Here is a 23,269-nt window from a genome sequence, read left to right on the forward strand (position 1 = left end):
AAAGAAACTGAAATTCTGTAAATTGACTGTACTATATAGTGGCAGGATCACAGCGGTTAAGAGCAGAGGCTCTAGAGCCAAACTGCCTGGGATCAAATACTGGTTCTACCACTTGTATTTATGTGCCCTGGTCAGCTGACTGACAATTTTCTCTTCCGCAAATTGGGGGTACTAAGAGAACTTGCCTCATGGGGTTGACGTGAGGTTATAATATGTAAAGTGCTTATAATAGTTCCTGACACACCTAATCTAAGTGTTTGTTATTAATATAAACACAGATTCTCTTTCACTCTCACCTTCCTAACTCAGCAGGTATGAAAACATGTTTATCAATCCACTACTAAAGTATAATTTCTGTACGTATCCCTAGTTTCTAAAATCTTGTAAGGCCAGGTGCAGTGGCTCACGCCTGTAATCCCTGCACTTTGGGAGGCCGAGGTGGGTGGATCACCTGAGGTCAGAAGTTCGAGACCAGCCTGGCCAACACGGTGAAACCCCGTCTCTACTAATAATATAAAAATTAGCCGGGTGTGGTGGCGCATGCCTATAATCCCAGCTACTCGGTAGGTTGAAGCAGGAGAATCACTTGAACCCAGGAGGCAGAGGCTGCAGTGAGCCGAGATTGCGCATTTGCACTCCAGCCTGGGCAACAAGAGCGAAACTCTGTCTCCAAAAAAAAAAAAAAAGAAAAAAGAAAAAAAAATCTTGTAACAATTTCAAACAGATAAATATAACACTAGAAAACAAGCAGATTAGGCAGATCAATGGTGAACTGCACAGAACAATCTTAAGAAAACTGTTAAGTATAATTGTAAAAATAATGTAAGGGTATTACTCAGAAAATGTATAATTCTCAATGTAAAAAGGAAAATGAGGCTGAGCACGGTAGCTCATGCCTGTAATCCCAGCACTTTGGGAAGCCAAGGTGGGTGGATCACTTGAGGTCAGGAGTTTGAGACTAGCCTGGCAAACATGGCGAAAACCCGTCTCTATTGAAAATACAAAAATTAGTTGGGCATTGTGGTGCATGCCTGTAGTCCCAGATACTTGGGAGGCTGAGGCAGGAGAATCACTTGAACCAGGGAGGCGGAGTTTGTAGTGAGCTGAGATCACACCACTGCACCCCAGCCTGGGCGACAGAGCAAGACTCTTGTCTCAAAAAAAGGAGGCGGGGGGTGGGGGGGTGGGCGGGCGGAATAATTAGCCAAGACTTCTAAACTCATTATTAAAAGTACAATGCATGAAAGGTTCATTGAAAAAAAAGTTTCTTTCTTCTATCCAATAGAGTACTCTGCAAACAGTACCACTAGTCCAGAGGTGGCTCAACTGCAGCAACAGGAAAACAGTTTATCTGAATCTCTTCCATCTAAATCACTTTCATTCAATATTTTAACATTCCAATATTCTAACCCATTAGAAAATACATACTAATTAGTTACCTTTTGAAGCAGGTGGTGTGAAAAACCTATTCTGACTGTGGAAAGCACCCCGTCCTCCTCTATTGCCTGAAAACCCACCACGGGAAGATATCTTCTGGGATACTTTGAGTGGCCGTTTTGGTGGGGGTATTCCATCTTGAGGAACCACTTCTTTACTTTCAGCAGCAACAAAGTCATCCACATGCATAGATGGTGGTCTACTTGTGTTCTGTTTTCTCTGACGAAAAATATCATGAGGTCGTATACCCTGTCCAAATCCTCCCCTGCCCCTTCCTCTTGGTGGTGGCACAACATGAGCTCGTTTGGCAGGTTCAATGTATTCAGATTTTCCACTATTAAAACAAAAACATGCCATAAAACATTTTTATTTCAGATTTCTAGCAAAAATAATCTTTATAATACCCAAAATTATATTTCAGTTTTTTTGTACTCCAATTCTGTTAACTTTGCAAGTATCTATCATACTTCTGGGATAATACAACAAACTAGCTAAGAAAGGTACTCACATTTCATTGTTATGAATAACAATGTTTTAAAATAATCCAGTTCACTTCTTATTCAAACCTTCCAAAATCTTGTAGAAAACAATATAACAAATGTACTGGGTATATCCTGGCCAAATTATTATGTTTAAATAAAAAATCCAAACAATGTTCATGATTCGAATGCTATGTTAACTTCCTTTCTAGTTTAATAGCATGTGTCTAACTTTTTATTTTTTTTGAGAGAGACAGAGTCTTGCTCTGTCGCCCAGGCTGGAGTGCAGTGGCGTGATCTCGGCTCAATGCAATCTCCACCTCCCGGGTTCACGCCATTCTCCTGCCTCAGCCTCCCGAGAAGCTGGGACTACAGGCACCCACCACCACGACCACCTAATTTTTTTTTTTTTTTGTATTTTTAGTAGAGACGGGGTTTCAGCATGTTAGCCAGAATGGTCTCGATCTCCTGACCTCGTGATCCAACCGCCTTGGCCTCCCAAAGTGCTGGGATTACAGGCGTGAGCCACGGCGCTCGGCCGCATGTGTCTATCTTAAAATACACTAAAATACATAAGCTTATATGATGACATTTGAGATCTTCAGTGGGATAAATTTTACCTTGAAGTTATAAAGGTCTCATGCTTGTGCTTCCCAAGTTTGAATCCTTTAGTAGTCTTGGTTCTTCCTGGAGATGATGGTTCTGACAAAAATGAGCGCTCTAATTCTGAGTGCAAATCAAAGTCACTACAGCATTTTTCAGAGAGTTCAATTAAGTCAACCTTTACCTGCAGTCATAATAATGAAACAAAACACATATTAAATGTAATTATTAGCATAACATTTGACTATAGAAATTTTTATTACCTATAAATTATATTTGCCTCTCATAAGAAATAAATTATAGATCTACCTCTTTCCCTCATCTTTTCAAAAAGCAAATGGCATTGGTAGTTTAAAAACAAACACACACACACACCTTAGTAATGCTACTTTTTTTGTGTGTGGCATTCTTCATAGCAGGGCTATTAATCTAGGAGATCTTTGATGCCTGAGCAGGAAACTCAGTATTTGTCTATATAAATTAACACTGTAATATCTCCTGAACTTTTCCAAAAAAAGAATCTAAAAATAACATACTCTGCCAGCCTTATATAGTCAACATTTCTATTACAAAAAAATTTTGTGCCACAGATTCCCAAAAGCTCTATGCATTTAATGAGGTTCCCATCTAAGTTTAATTTCAGTGAAATCAACATTCAGTTTACTTAGGTTTTATTCAAATTTATCAAATGTAAGATACCTAAAATTTCTCTAATCCAGAGGGTTACAATTATCATCACAAGACAGTTGTGATTCAACTTAAAGTTATAAAATTAGTAACTTTTAACAAATACTTTATACCTGTGCTGCCCAACATGGTAGCCACTAACCACATGTGCCTATTGAAATTAATCAAAATTAAATCAAAATAAAATTCAGTTCCCTAGTCATCCACATTTCAATTGTACAACAGACACATGAGGCTACTGTTTTGGACAGGGCAGACTACAAAATATTTGCCTTATTGCATAAAATTCTACTGGAGAGGACAGTTTTAAAGAACCACTGAACAGCTTGCACTAAAAAGAAATTAATTTTTAATGCACTTTTAATTGAATTGTATGTGGTTTTTTAAAAAATGAAAAGCAGCCCTCAACACACTAAATACAAATGTGAAGCAAATCATTCTTTTAGTTTTATTGTACATGATAAACACCAGTATGTTTCTTTGATAAAGAAAAGGAACAATGTACTGTATAATAAGATATGGCTAAAATAATTCTCCCTACCACAACTCTGAGAAGCATAAAACAGACTGCAATAAATTTTAAACAGTTAATTATACTCTTACCTATTCAGCATTATGTTTAAGAATGTCAATTCCCATTCATACTATATTATAACAAATATATTCTTCACAAGTTTCCAAACTGAGAGCCACACCATAGCACAACCATTCCTCTCCTTAAACCCAAATGCAAGAATAAACTATTGTTTTGTGAGATACTTTTCTCTATTCTATACCCTGTCAATGTAAGAAAACAAAGTGCTTCATAGAACTTATGCAAAAGTGTGATTTTTCCCTTAAAAAAGTCACATTCTCTGGCCAAATGTGGTGGCTCACACCTGTAATCCCATTGCTTTGGGAGGCCAAAGAGAGAGGATTGTTTGAGGCTAGGAGTGAGACCAGCCTGGGTAACAGAGTGAGACTTTACCTATATTAAAAAAAATTTTTTTTTTTTGGCTGGACATGGTGGCTCACACCTGTAATCTCAGCACTCTGGGAGGCCAAGGCAGGCGGATCACAAGGTCAGGAGTTTGAGACCAGCCTGACCAACATGGTGAAACCCAGTCTCTACTAAAAATACAAAAAAAATTAGCCAGGCTTGGTGGCGCACACCTGTAATCCCAGCTACTCAGGAGGCTGAGGCAGGAGAATCGCTTGAAGACGGGAGGTGGAGGTTGCAGTGAGCTGAGATCGTGCCACTGCACTCCAGCCTGGGTGACAGAGTAAGACTCTGCCTCGGCCGGGCGCGGTGGCTCAAGCCTGTAATCCCAGCACTTTGGGAGGCCGAGGCGGGCGGATCACAAGGTCAGGAGATCGAGACCATCCTGGCTAACACAGTGAAACCCCGTCTCTACTAAAAAAAATACAAAAAATTAGCCGGGCGCGGTGGCAGGTGCCTGTAGTCCCAGCTACTCGGGAGGCTGAGGCAGGAGAATGGCGTGAACCCGGGAGGCGGAGCTTGCAGTGAGCCGAGATCGCGCCACTGCACTCCAGCCTGGGGGAGAGAGCAAGACTCCGTCTCAAAAAAAAAAAAAAAAAAGACTCTGCCTCAAAAAAAAAAACAAAAAACATTTAACAAAAAAGTCACAACCTCAAAATACAGATCACTAACTAGAAGGAAGCAAAAAAAGCAGTAGAAAAAACTTTCTGGATGCCATAAAGTGGGCAAGTGGCATAAAAATAATGTAGGACTTGCCTCCAAGTAGACTTTAACAGCCATAAAATATGGAAACTATTATAATGCTAACAATATATAAAGAAACAGAAAAAACAGTAATATTTTTCTAAATATTTAGTAGTAATTTGTACCAAATCCAGATCTGTATCAATCTCTTCAGCCTGAAATGGAGTGAACCACATAGATTTCAACTGATCATCCATGACATCAGCAAGCACATAGGCAGTCCTGGAACAAGAAAAGTATCTGGTGAAAAGCAGAATTCTAAAATCAAATTTCGATTTTTTTTTTTTTTTGAGACACAGTCTTGCTGTTACCCAGCTGGAGTGCAGTGGCACGATCACAGCTCACTGCAGCCTTGATCTCCTGGGCTCAAGTGATCCTCCCACCTTAGCCTCCCTAGTAGCTGGGACCACAGGTGTGTACCACCACACCCAGCTAATTAAAAAAAAAATTTTTGTAGAGATAGGGTCTCCCTATGTTGCCCAGGCTAGTCTCAAACTCCTGAGCTCAAGCTATCTTCCTGCCTCAGCCTTCCGAAGTGCTGGGATTATAGTCGTGAGCCAACATGCCCAGTCTTTTAGCTTATCTTCAAGTAAAATCTGTGGAAGGTACAATTAAAATTATTACTTTCTGAAGTATTAGTAAAAGTAGTATCTAAAAAAGAAACTCCCAAAAGCAATTAAAAATTAAGTATCCTTAAAAACAAATAACTTGAAAACTAATTCCGCTGTAACAAGTTTTGACCTTTCAGTAAAATAAAACAATGCCCTGATTTTATCTGCTAGCTTGTTTCTGTACAGCCTGCAAGCTAGCATGGTTTGTATAAATTAAAAAAAAAAAAAAAAAAACTACAGAAGAATACACAACAGAGGCTGTATGGCCTGCAAAGCCTAGAATTCTTACTACCTGGCCCTTTATAGAAAAAAACGTTTGCTGCCCCCTCCTAGACTACAGCCATTATAAAACCAACATCTACTCAATCATAAAACGTTGTGTATTTTACCTATTGTTAAACAGATTCTGAAGAGATTCTGGAGCTGAAAGTACTGGTTCTACATCCTGGTCACTGAGAGGTAAAGGGTCACCTGATGACTCCAGCATCTGCTTAAGTCCAACTACATTGTCCAACAAAGAATCCAGATTGTCATCATCTTTTGAATGTTCCTAGATACAAATAAAGGCAGAATAAGAAGGTGCAGGTAAAACTTATGTCTGTAAACCTACTGACTCTTTAGTAGAAAAGGCTATATGTATTATTACTAAGAAATTTGGAACACTGTCCAGAAATTATTAACATTAAACATATTAAAATAAAACAAACACCAAAACCCTTGTCATTTTATTTCTAAACAATAGCAGCAGAGGGTACCCTGCTTCCAAGGAACAGAAAATTCAAAAAATACTGTCTTCATGTACTCCTTAAAATTCATAACAGGATGGAGGACTTCACTTCAAATTATTAATTCAAAGAGTTATTGAAATGGTACAAACACCCAGCTAAAGATTCACTATTTTAAAAAAGGTCACTATGAAATACTTGTACTAGTCAAACTGAGAGGAAAATAAGCCTTAGGAATGCTCTGTTTTTGTTTTTCTTTTTTACCAAAACAAGCTTCTCTAGTTCAAGGAACAAATTTTCTGGACTTTCTTCTTTGCTTTGTAGAAGCTGTTTTAACTCTGCAGCATTAATACTCATCGTCCGTGATGGATGAGCTCCCTCTACTTCCATGAGACCATTATCATCTCCACAGCATCCCTGTAAATGTCACACATAAGTTAAGTTTGAGAGCAGAGAAATTTACAAAGATGCATCCACACTTATTCATATTGTCTAAGCCATATGCTGCAATCTTTCCTTCAATGTTTTGATTTTTACATCAGTATAAATGGCTAGTTTTAAGAAGGATTTAGATCAAAGGTGAAGTATGTTTTCTTTGAGTAAGACTCACAAAATATTTAAATAGGTAAACATATATTTTACTGGCACCAAGACTTTTCAACAAAATACCGAATGGCAAATACACTGGCAGTTGTAGGACATGTGACACACTGATCGATGCTCAAGAATTAATAAAATGCTTGCTATAACAAAGAACTGATGAAACCTGAAATTATCTTTCTGAAGATAACACAAACAACTAAAGAACACAGTAACTATCATATTTAAGACTATATTCTGTCACATAGAAAAGTTATTATTTTCTGCTTTAAAAAGTATGCTACATAATAAAGTGAATTCTGGAGTGATAACATTTCAATACCAGAAAATCCTTCTAGCAAAATAAATCTTGCTTCATGATAAGAAAACCATCCATATTGTCACGTACACTTATGGTAGAGGGCCGTATGCCTACTTAAACATTGTATAAAATCTTTAGCCTTGTTTTTTTGTTGTTGTTGAGACAGGGTCTCACTATGTCACTTAGCCTGCAGTGCAGTGGCACAATCAGAGCTCACTGCAGCCTCGATCTCCCCAGGTTCAAGTGATCCTTTCATCTCATCCTCCCAAGTACCTGGGACTGACTACAAGCACGTGCCACCATGCCCAGGTAATTTAAAATTTTTCATATAGATGGGGTCTCACTATGTTACCTAGGCTGATCTCAAATCCTGGGCTCAAGCAATCCTCCCACCTCAACCTCCCAAATGCTGAGATTACAAGTGTGAGCCACCTTGCCTAACCTGTTTTTCTTTTTTTTTTTTTTTTTTTTTTTTTTTTGAGACGGGAGTCTTGCTCTGTCACTCAGGCTGGAGTGCAGTGGCGCGATCTCGGCTCACTGCAAGCTCCGCCTCCCGGGTTCACGCCATTCTCCTGCCTCAGCCTCGCCGAGTAGCTGGGACTACAGGCGCCCGCCACCACTCCCGGCTAATTTTTTGTATTTTTTTTTTTAGTAGAGACGGGGTTTCACCGTGGTCTCGATCTCCTGACCTCGTGATCCGCCCGCCTCGGCCTCCCAAAGTGCTGGGATTACAAGCGTGAGCCACCGCGCCCGGCCCTAACCTGTTTTTCTTTCTTTCTTTTTCTTTTTTTGAGATGGAGTCGCACTTTGTTGCCCAGGCTGGAGTGCAATGGCGCAATCTCAGCTCACTGCAACCTCTGCCTCCCGGGTTCAAGCGCTGGGATACAGGCATCCACCACCAAGCCCAGCTAATTTTTTGTATTTTTAGTAGAGACGAGGTTTCACCGTGTTGGCCAGGCTGGTTTCCAACTCCTGACCTCGAGTGATCCACCCACCTTGGCCTCCCAAAGTGCTAAGATTACAGGAGTGAGCCACCGTGCCCGGCCTATTTTTCTTATTTTAAGAGACGAGTTGGCAGGCATGGTGGCTCATGCCTGTAATCCCAGCACTTTTGGAGGCTGAGGCAGGTGGATTGCTTGAGCCCAGGAGTTCAAGACCAGCCTGGGCAACATGGCAAAATCCCATCTCTACTAAAAATACAAAAATTAGCCGGGTGTGATGGTGCACATATATAGTCCCAGCTACTCAGGAGGCTGAGGTGGAAGGATCACCTGAGCCTAAGGAAGTCAAGGCTGCAGTGAGCCATGATTACACCACTGCATCCCAGCCTGGGCATCAGAGTGAGACCTCGTCTCAGGAAAAAAACAGAGAGAGAGAGAGTCTCACTCTTTCATCCAAGCTGAAGTACACTGGCACGATCATAGCTCACTGCAACGTTGAACTCATAGGCTCAAGTGATTTCCCCGACTCCGCCTCCTGAGCAGCTGGGACTAGAGGCACATGCCACCAAACTAAGTAGGGCAAGCATATTAATGGCCTCTGGAATTGCGCCCATAATATACCATGACTTTGGAAAATACTAATGAGAGAAATCTGAATTAAATTTTAACAGTAAGATTTTAGGGTGGGGAAAATAATCTTTAAATAATATTTGTATGATAGACCAAAAATACTAAAGCATAATAAACTTTACAGTTATCCCAAAATCACAAGATCCAAAACAATTAGTAAATTAAGTAACAAAAATAAGTAAATAACAAAGAGACTAACAAAACTTCATTATTCTGAGTTGCCCTAGCAAGGTAACTCAATGTCATAAATTCTTTTTCTTTTTTGAGAGAGTCTTGTTCTGTCACCCAGACTAGACTGCAGTGACACAATCATAGCTAAGTTCAGCCTCCAACTCCTGGACTCAAGCTATCCTCCAATCTTAGCCTCTCAAATAGATGGGACTACTGGTGGGCACACCACATCTGGCTAATTTTTGTTGTTTCTAGAGACAGAATTTTGCTGTGTTGTACAGGTTGATCTCAAACTCCTGGGCTCAAGTGATCCTACCACAGCCTCCCAAAGTGATGGGATTAGAGGCACGTGCCACCACACTCATCTAAGAATTATTTTTAAATGAAGGCACTGGGCCAGGTGTGGTAGCTCATGCCTGTAATCCCAGCACTTTGGGAGGCCCAGGTGGGCAGATCACCTAAGATCAGGAGTTCAAGACCAGCCTGGCCAACATGGTGAAATCCCATCTCTACTAAAAAAGTACAAAAAATTAGCTGGGCATGGTGGCAGGTGCCTGTAAGCTACTCAGGAGGCTGAGGCAGGAGAATCACTTGAACCCAGTATGTGGAGGTTGCAGTGAGCAGAGATCGCGCTACTGCACTCCAGTCTGGATGACACAGCGAGACTCTATCTAAAATAACAAAACAAAACAAAACAAAATGAACTAAAGTGATCTTTTTTATGTTGGATATTTGATATACAAAGTGATTTAACTTACAGCAAAGTATTTCTCTTTTCTTCGAGACAGGGTCTCAGTATTTTGCCCAGGCTGGGCTCAAACTCCTGGCCCCAAGAGATCCTCCCACCTCAGCCCACCAAAGTGCTGAGATTACAGGTGTGAGCCACTGTACTTGGCCAAAGATTTCAAATTTAAGAAACACTGAATACATACATACATATATACACAAACACACACATACTTACAATTGTGTCAGAGTTAAGAATTTGTCTCATAAATTCTAAAAATGAAGATGCAAGCTCTCCTGTGTCCTTACTAAATGTGCTGACCACTCGTTTCAGTAAACTATGCAGAGCACTACTGTTTTTCCTTAAAGAACTGTAAATAAAGAAAATAAAGAGAAGATATTATCTTAAAATATGAGTGTATAAAACTGGTATGATAAATGAACTCAGTTCAGACAGAATAAAACTTACTCTATCATTTTTAAAAATGCTAAGTACTTTGGTGGGTCTTTGTACACAAATGTAACAAAGAACCATCAATAGTTACCAACTCCTTTTAAAGCTAAGCTTCAACATCTTAAAAAAAAAGTCCCCCAAATAATACATTTATAAAATTTAACACAAGAGGCTGGGTGTGGTGGCTCATGCCTGTAATCCCGGCACTTTGGGAGGCCAAAGGGGGTGGATCACTTGAGGTCAGGAGTTTAAGAGCAGCCTGGCCAACATAGCGTAACCCAGTCTTTACTAAAAAAAAAAATACAAAAATTAACGAGGGGTGGCAGCACACACCTGCAATCCCAGCTACTCGGGAGGAGGTGAGGCAGAAGAATCACTTAAACGATTGGGAGGCAGAGGTTGCAGCGAGCTGAAATCACGCCACTGCACTCCAGCTTGAAGGACAGAGTGAGGCTTCATCTCAAAAAAAAAAACACTTAACACAGAAAACTTGCCAGTTCCCTATTTATAAACCTTTTGGCCGGGTGTGGTGGCTCACACCTGTAATCCCAGCACTTCGGTAGGTCGAGGCAGGCAGATCACGAGGTCAGGAGATCAAGACCATCCTGGCTAACACAGTAAAACCCTGTCTCTACTAAAAATACAAAAAATTAGCCAGGCGTGGTGGTGCACGCCTGTAATCCCAGCTACTGGGGAGGCTGAGGCAGGGGAATCATTTGAACCCAGGAGATGAAGGTTGCAGTGAGCCAAGATTGCGCCACTGCACTACAGCCTGGGCAACAACAAAGAGAAGTAGATTAAATTCAAAAATAAAAGCGTTAATGGAAAAAGCATGGGTTCAAAATTGGACTATACCAATTACTAACCACTACACACAATCTTTAAGTGAGTCATACTTCCGTGGTCTATCAAAAACTGGGGCCCTATTAGAATGCCTAACATTTTAAAACTTGAAATACCAAGTTCTGGGGAGGATGAGGAGCAACTGGAGCTCTAATACACTGCTAGCGGGAATGAAAAATGGTATCTCTACTTTGGAAAATAGTTCGGTAGTTTCTTTTAAGGTTAAACATACACCTATCATACAACCCAGTAACCCCACTCCTAAGTGTCTACCCAAGAGAAATGAAAACTGAGATTCACACAAAAACCTGTGTGCAAAGCTTTATTCATAACCACCAAAATTTGAAAACAACCCAGATTGCTAGAAAATTAGTCACCGATATGAACAAACTACATGACCCTAAGCATCTGTCAAAACACATAGAACTGTACACCATAAAACATAAATTTGACTAGATATAATTTTTTAAAAAATCAACAAGGGGTTGGGTGCAGTGGCTCACGCCTGTAATCCCAGCACTTTGGGAGGCCGAGGCAGGTGGATCACGAGGTCAGGAGTTCGAGACCAGCCTGGCCAGCATAGTGAAAACTGTCTCCACTAAAAAAACAAAATATATACAAAAAATTAGCCGGGCGTGGTGGCAGGCGCCTGTAATCCCAGCTACTCGGGAGGCTGAGGCAGGAGAATCACTTGAACCCAGGAGGCACAGGTTGCAGTGAGCCGAGATCGCACCATTGCACTCCAGCCCAGGGGACAGTGCGAGACTCCATCTCAAAAAAAAAACAAAAAAAACAAAAAAAAAACCAATAAGGGTATGAGGGAAAAAATAAGAATGCATACTATGACCAATTAATCTAACTGTATTACAAATGAACCATATAACCAAACTGAAGGAGACAGGGAAGAAAGAAGCTGAGATAAGCAACTTTGAAAAACATTTTCTGACTGGATACACTAAGGGTAAAGACAAAAAGAACCGTATACAAACACTGTACTCCCATTGTTCAATTTGCTTCCCACAGGAGTATGGTTTAGTAATGAGTTTGAGACTGCTACTTCATTTGTAAACTAGGGCTAAACAAGAAGGGAAAAGGCTAGAATTCACTTCTGGTACTGGATCAAAGTCAAAGTATTAGTATGGCCCAGGTGTGGTGGCTCACGCCTATAATCCCAGCACTCTGGAAGGCAGAGACAGGTGGATCACCTGAGCCCAGGAGTTCGAGACCAGCCTGGGCACCAGTTGAAATCCTGGCTCTACAAAAAATATAAAAATTAGCCAGGCATGGTGGCTTGTGCCTGTAGTAGTACTTGGAAGGTTGAGGCAGTGCATGAAATTTCCATGCACTATTCAGTAGAATGTATATTCTGTGGTTGTTGGATGGAATGTTCTGTATCTATCTGTTAAGTCCATTTGTTCCAAGGTATAGTTCAAATCTATTGTTTCTTTGTTGACTTTCTATCTTGATGATCTCTCTAATGCTTTCAGTGGAGTATTGAGGTCCCCCACTATTATTGTGTTGCTGTCTATCTTATTTCTTAGGTCTACTATTAATTTCAAAGCTCCACTGTTAGGTGCATATATGTTTAGGATTGTAATATTTTCCTATTGGACAAGGCCTTTTATTATTATATAATATCCCTCTTTGTCTTTTTTAACTTTTTTAACTTGCATGAAATGTCTTTTTCATGCAAATGAAGGAGGATCAGGAGAAGTGCTTGAGCCTGGGAGGCGGAGGCTGCAGTTAGCCGAGATCATGCCACTGCACTCCAGCCTAGGCAACAGAGTTAGACCCTATCTCAAAACAAACAAACAGACAAAAAAACCCACCAAGTATTAGTATGAATTAATTTTCTCAAAAACATATATATAAATTAATTTGTTTTAAAATAAATTTTATAATTAACAAAACTTTTAATATTTAAATAAATTAATTTTAAAATATGTATCTGTTTTATGTAGAAAAATGTAAAAAGAATGTAAATGTAGATACGTGATGAATTAGGATACATACATATATTTCCCAGCTCTATCCAATGAAACACACCAAAATCAGTGACACCCTGAGAGCAATAAACACACCCAGAGCCCAGATCCTGGTTTCTAAATATTCTCCAATAAAAGGAACCAGGGGCTCCTTGGAGCACAAGTCCATCTTGGCTGGAACAGGGAAAATACAAGCTGATCCTGGAACACCTTGTGGTACTAGCAATAGGAAGTACTTAAAAAAAAATTTTTTTTTAAGTCAGAGCTATGTAACAAACCTGAACGTTCTGCACATGTATCCCAGAACTAAAAGTAATTTTACAAATATATAAATTTAAAAAAAAAAGTCAAGAGCATATGAAAAGGGCACAGAAGCCAACATGAAAGATCCCTAGTGGCCAGAGTTGGAATAAGCTGAACAACAAAATAAATAACGATAGTATTGAATTATATACAATGAAAAAAATTAGTGTCTATGAATTCACATTGATATAAATATCTGGATAAACCAATGCAGGAGAAACAACAACTCTTCCTTATGGAAGGAAAATTAGTAAGTAAAAAGGAATGAAGGGAATACAAAATCACCATTACACCACTACAGTAATAACTGCCATATCTTGCCAAGATCTACACTGACAGATACTAAAAATGGTGGATGAAACTTTTTGGCATAAACAGGATATGTGGATATCATAACATCTCAAAGTATAGTCTCCAAAATACTTAGTAATTAAAAATGGGAAATTAGTAAGTTTTCAGTGCAGAATCCTAGAAGATAGCACTTCAGCCAAGTGATCAAGGTCAGTATCATCAATAACATATAGAAAATCATGTATTTCCTGATATGATGCACTGAAAAAGGCACATTGCCTCTGTAATATCCCTATCAACAAAGCATAATGTCAATCTAATCATAAGAAAATATCAGACAAACTCAAATTGAGGGACATTCTACAAAACAAGTGAGCAGTACTCTCCAAAAATGTCAAGGTCATGAAAGATAAGGAAAGGGGAGACAAAGAATGCAATGCAATGTAAAATCTTACATTGGATCCTGGAACAGGAAAAAACATAGTAATAGAAAATTCAAATAAATTCTGTATTTTAGTTATGTAGTATGACAACGTTAATTTCTTAGTTTGATAAGTATTATACAGTTATGTAAGAGGATAATACAAGTGTAAGGTGGGTGAAGGGCACACCTGAACACTACACTATTATTTTTGCAATTCTTCTGAAAGTCTAAAATTATCTCCAAAAAAAACGTTTTAAAAAAGTGTAACCTGCCACAGGACTATATAAGAAAAAGTATATGGTGACCTGTTAATTAAAAAAAAAACAGAAAAACAAAAAACAACAACAAAAAAAAACAAAAAACACAGTCTGGGCACTGTGGCTCACGCCTGTAATCCCAACACTTTAGGAGGCCGAGGCAGGAGGATCACCTGAGGTCAGGAGTTCAAGACCAGCCTGGCCAACATGGTGAAACCCGCTCTCTACTAAAAAGTCAAAAAATTAACTGGGTGTGGTGGTGCACGCCTGTAGTCCCAGCTACTTGGGAGACTGAGGCAGGGGAATCACATGAACCCGGGTGGCAGAGGTTGCTGTGAGCTGAGATTGTGCCACTGCACTCCAACCTGGGCAATAGAGCAAGACTCCATCTCAACAAAAAATAAAATTAAAAAAAAAAAACAAAACCCAGGTCATGCTGTATCTCTGCTCAAAACCTGACAATGGCCCTTATCATAATCCTAAAGGCCCTTGATGATCTTTCCCCCATTCTCTACCCCCATTACCTCCATAACCAGGCATCCTGTCATTTTTCTCCTTGCTCACTCTGAGGGCTGTCACTGTGGCCTCAGAGCTGTTTCTCAGACATATGAAGCATGCTTTTTGCAATTGTTCTCCCCAGGATATTAGCATGTTTTCTTCCTCACCTCTTTCAGGTCTTCATCTTTGTTCAAGCGTTTTTAATATCCTGGTGAGCCTTACAGATCATTATAGAGAGTTTGGATTTTAATTGAGGAACAATAGGAAACCATTAGAAGGATTTCAGCAGAAATCCTGTTTTGTTTTAAAAGATTACTTTGGCTTCTGAGAGAATGAATTTTAAAGAGCCAAATGGTGGAAGCAAGGAGACCAATTAGGAGGCTATTGCAATGGGCTATGCAAGAAATGATAGTGGCCTGGATAAAGGTAATAGCTACGGAGGTGGAGAAGAAGGATCAGATTCAGGATGTATTTTGGAGAAATAATCCACAGGACTTAATGAGATGCCATTAGACAGTCAAGTAGAAATGTCGAGCAGATTAATGGGTTACTTGGAGCTTAGCAGAGAGATGAGGGCTAAAACGGAAAAAGGGAATAGGTTATGAGGACTTAGCACAAGGTTACACATAAGAAAAAAGGACCAGAAACATTAAATCTAGGAAACCCAACAAAATCTTAGATAATACCATAGCACAGGTATACAAAGAATATTTGTGGGAGTACCTAACCCAACTAGGAAAGCTTTTTGGCTTTTTTGGAAGTGCAGTGTATGAGGTGAGTTTCAAAGGACATGGAGTAAATATCTAGGCAATAGGAAAAAGGTTAAAGGCTTTGGTGAGAGACTGGATGGGGGCAGAGCATGAGGAATGGATGTGAAGCAGGTGCCATTAACTGAGAGCGAATACAGAAGACGCAGGTACGTCAGGACAAGGAGATGGAGAAAGGAAGAGCCAGCACCAAACACAGTACCTGCAATGTAAGTTTTCAACCAATGCTGCAAGAATTAATGAGAAAGAGGCAAAAGTATATTTCCTCCTCCTTACTATCTCATAATCTCATGTAGTTTAATAAATCTAAGTACTAGCCAGGTATCTTCCCTCTTCCTTCTCCTAGCAAAGAAAAACATCAGGGCATGGACAGAAAAATTGGAGTAGAAATTATACTTGAGAGAGGGAGCAGTCTGAGGTTTATATCATTTCTTTTTCTTTTTTTTTTTTTTTGAGACAAAGTCTCGCTCTGTTGCCCCGACTAGACTAGACTGCAGTGGCATGATCACTGCAGCCTTGACCTCCCAGGCTCAAGCAATCCTCCCACCTCAGCTTCCCAAGTAGTTGGGACTACAGGTGTGTGCCACCATGCCCAACTAATTTGTAAATTTTTTCTATAGAGATAAGTCTCCCTATGTTGCCCAGGCTAGACTTGAACTACTGGGCTCAAGTGATCCTCCCACCTCAATCTCTTGAAGTGCTGAAATTATAGGTATGAGCCACCACGCTCAGCTATTTATATAATTTCAGATTAATTTTGTCCCAGCCATTCCTCTAGAAAACAAAATATGGTCAGTTCTCCATACCCATGGATTCTGCATCCACGGATTCTATCAACCATGGAATGAAAATATTATAAATAAATAAATAACAATATAAATAAAAAATACAAATTTTAAGATACAGCAAAACAATTATTTACATAACATCCACACTGTATTATTAGGTATTATAAGTAATCTAAGGTGATTTCAAGTATACAAGAGAAATACTGTACCGTTTTATATAACGGACTTGAGCATCTGTAGATTTTGGTATCCAATTCCCCATAGATACTGAGGAACTGTACACAGAATCTGCATTTTAGCTTTAAGGTCTATAAAATCCCTCTAGCATCCACCACCTCTGAGGATACAACAACGAAACAAAGACCTTAAGGCATGAATTACCATCCCTGGAACAGTGAGATTTCCTTCCAGATACTGTACCATGCCCACAGTAATTTGTGTATCTATTCATTTTATATCTTTAATCCAAAAGATTCTATTATTAGCATGACCTTTCATCGCTAATTAATCTTTTCCATACACACAAAATTTCTCTCATGAAAGAAATCATTTCTTCAACTTTCTACAATAGGTATGAATTAATGTGGGGTGAGGGAGCAGTGACAGAATGAAAAAATTAAATCTGAGAGTATATTAAATTAGACAAATCATTACCTTTTTAAATGAAATAATCCATAATCATGCTCTGCAAGAAACATCATTGTTCTGACACATGTCAGTAAACAGTTGTAACTGCTCTCAGAGTTAGCCAGCGTAGCCAACAGACAGTCACAGATTGAGGTCATCAATTCTTTATTTGGTAGAGAATTGGAGAGCTGCTCCAGTTCAGAAATAGAACCTTCAGAAGAGCTTGGTAAAATAAGTGCAATGTCCTGTGGGAAGCAGGGAAAAAAATTGATTTTTTAAATTATTATCACCATCACTTAGCACTTTTGAGAAATACATAGCAATTAATATTCAATAACTATCTCATTAAAATATTGTTGCTACTGTCCCATCCCAAACATATAAACACATTAAGAATAATGAAATTACTTTTCCCTTTTAAAAAAGTTAATACAAGGATACACACCTAAAGGAATAAATATTTAAATATTTTGATTTACTTTTACTTTAAAACAACATCTTTAAAATTTGTTTTCTTTCAGTATTGCAGTAAGTATAGTTTGTTTTCAACAGGTTAAAGGTAAAAAGTATTTTGTACTAAAATAATTAACTTACTGTATTATTTATTCGTTTGTATCTTTTTTGGTTTATAAAGAAACTTTTCAGAGAAATAAAGTTTTTCTTTTCTTTTCTTTTTTTTTTTTTTTTTGAGACAGAGTTTCACTCTTGCTGCCCAGGCTGGAGTACAATGGCATGATCTCGGCTCACCGCAACTTCCGTCTCCCAGGTTCAAGCAATTCTCCTGCCTCAGCCTCCCAAGTAGCTGGGATTATAGGCATGTGGCGCCACACCGAGCTAATTTTGTATTTTTAGTATAGACGGGGTTTCTCCATGTTGGTCAGGCTGGTCTTGAACTCCCGACCTCAGGTGATCCGCCTGCCTCGGCCTCCCAAAGTGCTAGGATTATAGGCATGAGCCACCACGCCCGGCCAGAAATAAAGTTTAATATACATTAACACTGCAATTTAAGGCTCGGCACAGTGGCTCACACCTGTAATCCCAGCACTTTTGGAGGCCAAGGCAAGTGGATTACTTGAGGCCAGGAGTTCAAGACGAGCCTGGCCAACATGATGAAACACCCTCTCTACCAAAAATACAAAAATTAGCCAAGCATGGTGGCGCACGCATGTAATCCCAACTACTGGGAGGCTGAGGCAGAAGAATCACTTGAACCCAGGAGGCATAGGTTGCATTGAGCCAAGACTATGCCACTGCACTCCAGTCTGGGCAACAGAGCCAGACTCCATCTCAAAAACAAACAAAAAGCCCCCTGCAATTAAAAATATCAGAAAGTTGGATGGATAGAGGAGATGAACATTTAACCAGTCTTTCAATCAAATATTTCCCTCTATATATATATACTTCTAAATTCAAGTTTTCCAATGCTAAGCAAGTTTAGCTAATGATAACTCTAAAAACTCCCACTACTCTTTATAGAAGTAAACTGAATTTTTTTTTGAGACGAAGTCTCCCTCTATTGCCCAGGAGTGCAGTGGCGCAATCTCGGTTCATTGCAACCTCCGCCCCCTAGGTTCAAGCAATTCTCCTGCCTCTGCCTCCCAAGTAGCTGGGACTACAGATGCATTCCACCAAGCCCAGCTAGTTTTTTTGTAGTAGAGATGGGGATTCACCATATTGGCCAGGCTGGTCTCAAACTCCTGACCTCGTGATCCACCCATCTCAGCCTCCCAAAGTGCTGGGATTACAGGCGTGAGCCACCATGCCCGGCCAGAAGTAAACTAAATTTTACAAGAGCATTTTTGATTATGTTTTATCATCTTTAATTACTTCAATATACTGCAAACTCGTACTCAACTTGGCTTAAACTATAAAACAAGGCTCGAATCAGAAGGAAAACATAGCAAAGTGAGGCCATCAATGAGCTTCGTGTGACCAAGGCAGCTGGGATGCCACAGCGCTATTCAATGTAGTCATGCAACCCAAAGTGGATTATATAAGAAATACCAACCAAATGGACACTTTGAGGTACAAGGACTTAGAACACCCTTTCTACCAGGTCCCCTTCTTTGTGAAAACAAGTCATACAAAAAAAAAAAAAAAAAAAAGTTCTTTCTTGACCTGAGTCTTAAATGTAACCAAACTAAATATTTGTTAAGGTAGAAAAAGATAGTCTTCCAACATGGGACTCTATTCTGCCTGAAAAAAAAAATCACATTTGATGACCACTTAGCAAGAGTATTCTGCCAAGCTAAAATGCCATTAGGCATAGAAATATCCAAAGATCTCAATCATCATGTGCTTTAAAAGTTAAAACAATTCTCATTAACCCATGAAACTATAAACTGGAAGTCAATAATATAGACAACAGGAAAAAGTACTACTACTTTAGCCAACATCTATAAGCAAAGTAGTCTGAAACACACTAAAAGTGTAGTAGCCTTCAAAGATTGCCCTAACAAGAGAACATATTAATTCAACCAAGCTATGAAATTTAAGAATGAGTTGGTGTAGCCAGGCATGGTGGCTCTCGTCTGCAATCCCAGCACTTTGGGAAGAAGCAGGTGGATCACCTGAGGTCAGGAGTTCAAGACCAGCCGGACCAACATGGTGAAACCCTGTCTCTACTAAAAATACAAAAATTAGCTAGGCGTGGTGGTGTGTGCCTGTAATCCCAGCTACTCAGGAGGCTGAGGCAGGAGAATCACTTGAACTCAGGGGGGCAGAGGGTACAGTGAGCTGAGATCGCACCATTGCACTCCAGCCTGGGCGACAGAATGAGACCCCATCTCGAAAAAAAAAGAATGACTTGGTGTGTAACGTAATTGGAAGGAAAATGAATTAGACCCTAAAAAATACAGAAACAGTGGCACATAAAGCAATTACCCAAGGTTATGATGTTATAAAGGAAAGGAAAAAGCTCTTCAGAGAAACTCATCAACAATAGCAGGAATAATAAAACATAGATGAGAGCTGTTCATTCAGAGCCAAAATTTACATCAAGATGCTTAAATACACACACACACACACACACACGCAGAGAAAGACTTTATAAAACAACTATAAATACCTGATCACAGAGAGACTGCAAAATGGATGTGACATATTCAACACATTGTTGGCGAATAACACTGTCTCCAGGAGACCGCACCAAAGCTAAAAGATCCTGGAATATCTCTGCATATCTTTCATCACCTTTAATAGTTCCATTAATTAGATGCAAAATAGCTAATTTACAAGCTTTGTGTGAAGCCAGAGCATCAAGAAGAGCAAGCAACCTGGTGGTTTGGCTAGTATACTGTTTTTCTTTATCTTCTGAAGTGCTGAAATAAAATCAATACATTTAGTAAACAAAGTTCTTGATCTTAAGGCATTGTTTAACTAGTATTTATTTCTCAATACACATCAACTTACACAAATTTTGCATAAAACATTTAATTCCTTGGGTATAATGACAAATTCTCTGGAATTTTACAATGACTGCAAAAAGTTTATAAATTCAGGTTTCTAATAATATATTTTCTTAAATCAGAGTACTTCTTTAGGATTCACCATTTGAAAACCCCAAATCAAGACCTTCAAGATATCTTGCACATTAAATGATGAAATAAAGCTTTCTAATTTTAAAAGTCTACAAGTATTCATATATACATATGTGTGCATGTGTAGGTATACGTGTATATTTACATGTATATATGTTATCTGGGCATTCCAAACCTAGTTTCCAAATTGTAAGGGAAAAAATACATGTGTCAAAAATAATTTGAGGAAAAAATTTTTAATGCAAAATGAAAATACCTTTGCAAGTCTTCTACAATCAAATCCAACACAGTTCTCATAATCAGAAGTGCAGTTGGTGAGGCAAGGTCACACAATTGAACACAAATACGCCGTAACATATGTTGAATGGGCTGGCAGGTTGTGCCAGAGAAAGAGCGAACTATTTCTTGGAGCAACTTTGCTTGAACATGAAGGTGCATGCTCCACAATTTTCGGGTGTTGAGTGCCACTGATATATCATGTGGCTCAATAACCTGTTAAAAAAGTATAATGTGTGTGTACGTAGATTTTTTAATATTTATTTATAGTCACAAAAACTGTTCAGGAAGAAATGTTATGAAAAGAACATTTTTACTGCATGCTTAAAACATTTAATTTTCTATTATACAGTTAAACATTTGCTCGAATTCAATGAGTCTAAAAAATCTTATTGTTCTCAGGTTAGCAGTTAGTTGAGCAGAGTCCATTGGTGAAGCAACCTAGTTATTGGCAAATTCTAACACATGGTAAGGTGGGGGGGAAAGGATTTAAAATAACAGAAATATGTAAGTACAAACATACATAACAGCATAATAAAACTCACTTTAACAAAAATTTATTTAAAATGTTACCCCCATATTTCCTCAATGACCAACTTGTTTCAGTTTTATCTCCCCCTCATCCGGTTATTTTATGTCTTTTTGGGAGGAAGGGAGATGAGGGTTTTTGTTTTTTAACAAAATCACTGGCTTTTTAAAAAGTGTTACTGCAGTCATTTATAAGATGCATGTTATATGGAAGTGATACCTGAGTTGTTTGCATGGGCAATGGAAGAGGCAGCAGCTCTGAAAGGAGTATGAGTCCAGAAAAAAATCCTTCAGGAACCTTCAAGATTGAAGAAAGAACTTCTTTTAACATTAAAGACCAAGTATTATTGGCCAGAGTCTCTTCGGAGATTGTGAGTTTTTCATTAACTCCTTGTGTAAAAGTCAGTAAAATATCAATGATATCATTCTGAATTTTCTGTTCATCACTATCCAAACGACCTGAGAGGGGGATAGAGCACAGGAGCATATGTAAAGTAACAAGCGCTGAAGGAACACGCATGTCCTTAAACTCAAAGGATCCACCTCTCAGGAGTTCCGTTAACATAGTTTTAAGAAGAGTGAGTGTGCAGCGAGCCATTGAAATAGTAGTAACTCTGTGAAGGGTAGTCCCCATGTTGACATGGAGCCTCCAAGGCTGAGTCAGAATACTGTTCAATTTTTGCAGAACTCGAATAAACGTGTCCATTCCTTCGGCAGAAAAAAGCTGAATAACGGCAAGATTCCATTTCAGATCTTTCTGTTGACCTTTATATAGGATAAGGAAAAGAAACAAAACTAATTACTTATATGTTAATAACTGATTAAGAATTATTAAACTGAATAATAAATATTTATTTATGATAAATTATATTTATAATAAATGATTATTATGACAAATATTTAATTACTTATATTTAATTAAAATTTATATTTATCATTATTAAATAAATGATGTTTAATAATTACTATTTAATAAATGATATTTATTCTAGGCTTAAGAATCATAGTTTTTAAAATATAGTAGCCACATTACCTTCAACAGGAGGTGGTGGGCATGCAACATTACAGAGAACACGTAAGGCAGTGGTAAGGCCAACTCCTTCTGGGGTCATCAAGTTATCGATATTCTTTAAAAATGAAAATGAACAGAATATTTCATTTCTTAGTGCCCATGAGATCAATAGAAAATTCCAGACAAGGAATTACTTAAAAATATGAGCTTCAAGTTAAGAACATATAATATTTTATATTTATTAAGTAAATTTAAAACATGAACAAGGCCCTAGAATTAAATGAATTTATCAAGATTATTTGATCTCTAGCATATGTTGTACTATATGCAATATTATGTAAATAAAAAGAACTGTAATGCACAAATTCATTGAAAGAACCAACTAGAACAAAGATAACATAAAGAAATGTATGAAACTCCCTGTATTAAGAGTTTACAATGGCTACTTTCTATATACTCTTTTCATACATCTTCTCTGCCAAAAATGAAGCAATGACTATATTTAAAAAGTCCTGTGGAGGCTGAGTGCAGTGGCTCACACCTATAATCCCAGCACTCTGAGAGGTTGAGGTGGAAGGATTGCTTGAGCCCAGGAGTTAGAGACCAACCTGGGCAACATAGTAAGACCCTGCCTCTACAAAATATTAAAAAATCAGCCAGGCGTGATGATGCGCGCCTATAGTCCCAGCTACTCAGGAGGCTGAGGTGGAAGCATCACTTTAGCCTGGGAGGTCAAGACTAGAGTAAACCGTGATCGTGCCATTGCACTCCAGCCTGGGTGACACAGTGAAAACCTGTCCCAAAAAAAATAAAAATAAAAAGCGCTGTGAGTACTAAACTTCATTCAAAAGTGAGGAATCATCAAGGAATGTTTTTGGCCTACATGGCATACATTTTTTTAAATGCAGATACCAACAGAGTCTAGTATTGTAGCCAGGTGGGGCACAGGTTAAAGGAAAAACAAATACAATTGCCTATGTCCTTAGCACCTGCCTATGCTATGTTTCTAGGTAACAAATAGTTATGTTTCAGTTTTCTTAGCT

At 38.7% G+C, this 23,269-nt stretch overlaps 1 protein-coding gene across 2 annotated transcripts in view; it reads right to left on the minus strand.

The window, feature by feature from the left end:
- The window catches only part of VIRMA (vir like m6A methyltransferase associated), a 65,295-nt gene that overhangs the window by 1,658 nt on the left and 40,368 nt on the right, over positions 1 to 23,269 (minus strand). For both annotated transcript variants that reach the window (XM_055286781.2, XM_055286782.2), the window contains 11 exons: positions 22,248 to 22,341; positions 21,435 to 21,979; positions 20,667 to 20,902; positions 19,939 to 20,191; positions 16,899 to 17,116; positions 9,873 to 10,005; positions 6,530 to 6,682; positions 5,930 to 6,090; positions 5,055 to 5,151; positions 2,537 to 2,703; positions 1,440 to 1,771 (listed from right to left, as the gene is read on the minus strand). In XM_055286781.2, the coding sequence (XP_055142756.1) occupies positions 1,440 to 1,771; positions 2,537 to 2,703; positions 5,055 to 5,151; positions 5,930 to 6,090; positions 6,530 to 6,682; positions 9,873 to 10,005; positions 16,899 to 17,116; positions 19,939 to 20,191; positions 20,667 to 20,902; positions 21,435 to 21,979; positions 22,248 to 22,341 (2,389 nt within the window). The remainder of the gene's footprint in view (positions 1 to 1,439; positions 1,772 to 2,536; positions 2,704 to 5,054; positions 5,152 to 5,929; positions 6,091 to 6,529; positions 6,683 to 9,872; positions 10,006 to 16,898; positions 17,117 to 19,938; positions 20,192 to 20,666; positions 20,903 to 21,434; positions 21,980 to 22,247; positions 22,342 to 23,269) is intronic.

Source organism: Symphalangus syndactylus, chromosome 7, assembly GCF_028878055.3.
Source record: "Symphalangus syndactylus isolate Jambi chromosome 7, NHGRI_mSymSyn1-v2.1_pri, whole genome shotgun sequence".
Lineage (NCBI taxonomy): Eukaryota > Metazoa > Chordata > Mammalia > Primates > Hylobatidae > Symphalangus > Symphalangus syndactylus.